The sequence below is a fragment of the Olea europaea genome, unplaced genomic scaffold (assembly GCF_002742605.1).
Source record: "Olea europaea var. sylvestris unplaced genomic scaffold, O_europaea_v1 scaffold2259, whole genome shotgun sequence".
In the NCBI taxonomy this organism is placed as follows: domain Eukaryota; kingdom Viridiplantae; phylum Streptophyta; class Magnoliopsida; order Lamiales; family Oleaceae; genus Olea; species Olea europaea.
Window position 1 is genome coordinate 75,527 of NW_019240643.1, and position 4,210 is coordinate 79,736.

Sequence of the window (4,210 nt, forward strand, 5' to 3'; positions counted from 1 at the left end):
CCCATACTATCTCTCCATTTCCACTACACATTTCGACCCTCATTTGGCACTCTGTACGATGCTCCTGTCATTAATTTAAGATGGAAACCAATAATCGCAAATTTTGGTTACCGGAGAGGCGGAGATATTTGGCAGAAATGAATTGTAAATGCAGGTGTATAACGTTTAGCACTGTACCTTATTCAAGTATGAATGATGACTTTAGCCTTTCATGCGTCAATTAAGAAAGAAAATCCTCTTTATATGAATCCAAAAGGCCTGTAGAAATAAGGACTAAAATGAAACTTACAAATCTAGAACAGTCAGGGCACCAAATCCAGATTGCTCATTCATCCACGATGCTCCAAATCATCCTAAAATGACATACAATAGGCACCATCCATTTAAGAATTGGATCAAATATTTCAACAGGATAAAACATCGATTATAGAAGACATCTGAGAATACATACCAGAATATCGACAAGGCTAGAATTATCACGAGGTATCCAAGCTTGTACAACCTTCGCTTCTTCTCCCAGGGAAGCTGGTTGAAGATCTCAGTTACATCGACCAAATGCCGCCGCTCAGAATATCTGATCAAATGTCAGATCAGTTGTTGGCTCACAAATCCCAAGATCAAAATTCCAAAAAATGGTGTATGAAAAATTGCAAAACTAGCAGTTACATTCTCTGGGAATTATGCACATCCATTCTCTATCCAGGGTGAATTATATATGGACAGACAGACACTTTTATGGGCCTCGAGCTGTTTTGGGTAAGCTTCGTAAAAAAGGAAAGTTACTGTTAAGTAACTTTTTTATATTGAAACATGTTTCAATATTTTATTTTTTCTTATATGTAAATAAAAAAAAAAAGCCATATTTTTTTGAAGTATTATTACCTTAGTGTCAAAATAAGTAACTTATTTCCAACTTTGAAGAAGTTCTTTGTTTGACTTATTTACTTGCACGTGAATTTGCTTGTTAGTAAATTTTGATGCTTAACTGAACATGCTCCTCATTTGGCATATGGATTGGGACAAATATCATTACCAAGTTAATTTGTTGTCCAAGTAAAATATAAGGCTAAAAAAGGCTAGAGTGGTTTAGACCATGAAATAGTTGGCAACATTTAGCAAAATTGGAGACAGACACCTCCTGATAAACTAGTTTGCATATACTAAAAACAAGCTACGCATCCATCTAACCAAGGAATAGATCCAAAAAAGATCTTGACATGCATATTGGTAGTCCATCACGTTCTAAAATTAAAAAATTATAGTGGGAGACGATAGCTTTAGAAGACAGTAAAATAAACGTAGCACACGATTGTCAAGAGATGCAGTGTTAGATGCCTCACATGCAGAGCAAAATGCAATAGGCAACCATTGTCCAGTACATTACTGTCTGCACTCATCATTATGGCAATTAATTCAAGCAAGAAATGAAGGTTGAACAGTTATTTTTGCCCTTAGCTCATATAGTGCTTGATAGAGTATTATCCCTCTAAACATAAGTACTATAAAAATGAGAATTGTGAATAACGTCCACATCAAACTACAGTATGCAATTATTTCATATAAAGTGGCCTTCGCTGAAACGGCAAATTAACAAAATCAACAATATTCTGATCCTTGTTACATCCAACCATGGCAGCTTGATCCTTTCGACTTTATATAGTTTACTATTGATAAAATTTTGGATATCTTAGTCGCTATGTGGGCAACAATCCGGAGAAAAAACTTACAATTTCGCATTATAACATGAGGATGGAAGACACAGCAAAAACAAAACCCAGTGCCCAGTAATAAGATGGAGGAAGCACAGTACTCCTTCAGTAATGTATTCTGGAAAAACAACCTTATTTATTTGAGATGCTGAATCATAAGGATTGATATAATCATATTCAAGATCAGCCAAGCACATAAGCTGCAATAAGAGTAATTTTCAGAGTTAGATTCTCCTAAAAATATGAAAAATATCAAAATTTAATAAACGTAAAAATCCTTAATTAACCCACTAAAAAAAGAAAAAATTGATTAACCGATATGGAGAATTGCTAAATATGAAAAGAAAACAGCAAAGCACCGTACAAATGGAATTCACACAAAGTATATTATACATGTTGAACAGACAAAAACTTATTTTGAACTCTTCACTTTCTTATTTCTAACTGTGACCCACCAAAAAATCTACTGATTTTAAAACTTAGTTATTTACCTATATGTAAACTATTTAAGCATAGGCAAATATGAGTCTTATCGTTAATTGCTTTGTCCTTAGCAAATCAATCCAAACAAAACTTCAGCATCAAAAAAATCTAATCTTCATCAACTCTATTATCAATTTCCATTTCCCCCCTTTTCTTATCAAAGATTAAGGCGGTCACCCGTAATTACTCTATTTAGCCTTAAAATTTCACCAAATCCAATTCAATTAACTCCATGAAACAGAAATAATAATAATAATAATAATAATAATAAAATTGAAAGTGCATACCACAAATTGCAAGTATATTATACATCGACAGGATAGAATAGCATAGCATAGCATAGCATAATACTCAAATAACAGTTACCTGGTAAAGGAGAATACCAAGAATAGCTATGAGGAGAAAGAATGATATAAGCCAGGCAAATAGATCTCCCATACCTCTTTTGGCAGATCTACAAGACCCAATAATTGTTTGCTTATTAATTCTCAAATAACTTTTTATTTTGAAATTCTAACTTTTAAGTATAAACATTATTTTTAGTTAATGGAAAAAATTATTTTAAAATATACTCTTTTATATATTTTTAAAACTCTATCTTTAATGTAAAATTTATTTGTTATTTCCTAAATTTAAAATGCATAAATTACTTATTTTCAATTTTAATTAATTGATAAAGTAATTTATTTTAAATCTTAATTATTTTTTATTTATTTTCAAGACTCTAATTTTTAAGTAAGAGATATTTATTTTGAGAGTGAGTCTTGAAATATATAAAAAAAAAAAAGGTTGAACCCCAATTTTGAAGGTCCCCACCACTCCGATTCTAGAGTTTTATGAGGGAAGTAAATCGCGGGATATGTTCCAACAGACCAGAAAATAAGGGCTGTCTGTACACTACTCCTACAAGAAGTCAAACTCCATGTTTCAGGAATATATATATATATATATTTATTTATGGTATCAGAGCCATAAGTGAAACGAAGTGAGATTAGTTTAATCTTATACGATAGATACTGTTCAAAATAGGTGAATTTGGTTTAAACCTGGATGTCTGCTGAATAGACGTTGATCAGCCCTGTAGACGTTGGTCAGCCGTGTAGGTGGTCCCGTTTGTAGGCTTGGTGAGAATCATATTTTATTGTTTTTATTGTGTAATTTTACTTTGATTTCATTATTTTCATTTATGTCTTCGGTTTTAAGTTGGCTAAGGAGATCTAGGTCTAGAAATAGATCATAAAATCAAAATGAAAATAGTCCAAATGTTTTTCAAAATGAAGAAAATGTTGACAATGCATCAAATTCATCTGCATCTACATCAAATGATTTCAATTCAAATGAATTTCAAATTGCCAAAATAGAACAACAACTTCAAAATTGGACTATTCCAAAGATAGATAAACATTCTATCTACGAAATAGGAAAATTTGATTTCACTCAAAATTACGTTATCAAAACTTTTGAACAAACTGTTTCAATCAATAGTTCAAATGCATTCATCAACTTATTTTCAAAAGAATCAATTGAATCTCATAGAAAGAGATTTAAATATCTCCATGTTGGTTTAGTTCAAATTGCTGTCAAACCTTTGTTTAGACTTGGTTTAGACATTCCTATTCTCATAACTCTTAGAGATAAGAGACATCTCAACTTTAAAAACTCTCTACTTTCATTACTTGAATCAAATCTTGAAAGTGGTCCAGTTTTTTCAAATTGTTACCCAAACTTTTCAATAAAACTTTCAGATGGAGCAGTTTTAAATGCTCTAAATCTTCATATTCAGACTAGAAACCTTGAGTTTGATAGTCGTTCAAATGCTTTTGCCGTTATTTATAGAATTTATTACAAACTCATGAATACTCAACTTAATATTGGTGCTCTTAAATCTTCTCCAAAAGAAGAAAGTCTTTTGGTTGAAGTCAATCCTTTTCATTCAAGTGTCGAAATTCTTAAAAGAATTCCCTGGAATCTTCAATCCAGAAATTTAGAATGGAATTTTGATAATATTCAAGCTCCAA

General features: G+C 31.5%; 1 protein-coding gene across 1 annotated transcript in view; it reads right to left on the bottom strand.

Moving 5' to 3' along the window:
* LOC111381123 (protein cornichon homolog 4-like) overlaps positions 1-2,686 on the bottom strand; it is a 3,966-nt gene extending 1,280 nt beyond the window's left edge. Inside the window, exons 1-4 of the mRNA XM_023004864.1 lie at positions 2,559-2,686; positions 1,728-1,909; positions 452-574; positions 290-353 (exon numbers count right to left, since the gene is read on the bottom strand). Coding sequence (XP_022860632.1) covers positions 326-353; positions 452-574; positions 1,728-1,909; positions 2,559-2,630 — 405 coding nt within the window. The 5' untranslated portion in view covers positions 2,631-2,686 and the 3' untranslated portion in view covers positions 290-325. The remainder of the gene's footprint in view (positions 1-289; positions 354-451; positions 575-1,727; positions 1,910-2,558) is intronic.
* Positions 2,687-4,210: the final 1,524 nt, after the last annotated feature.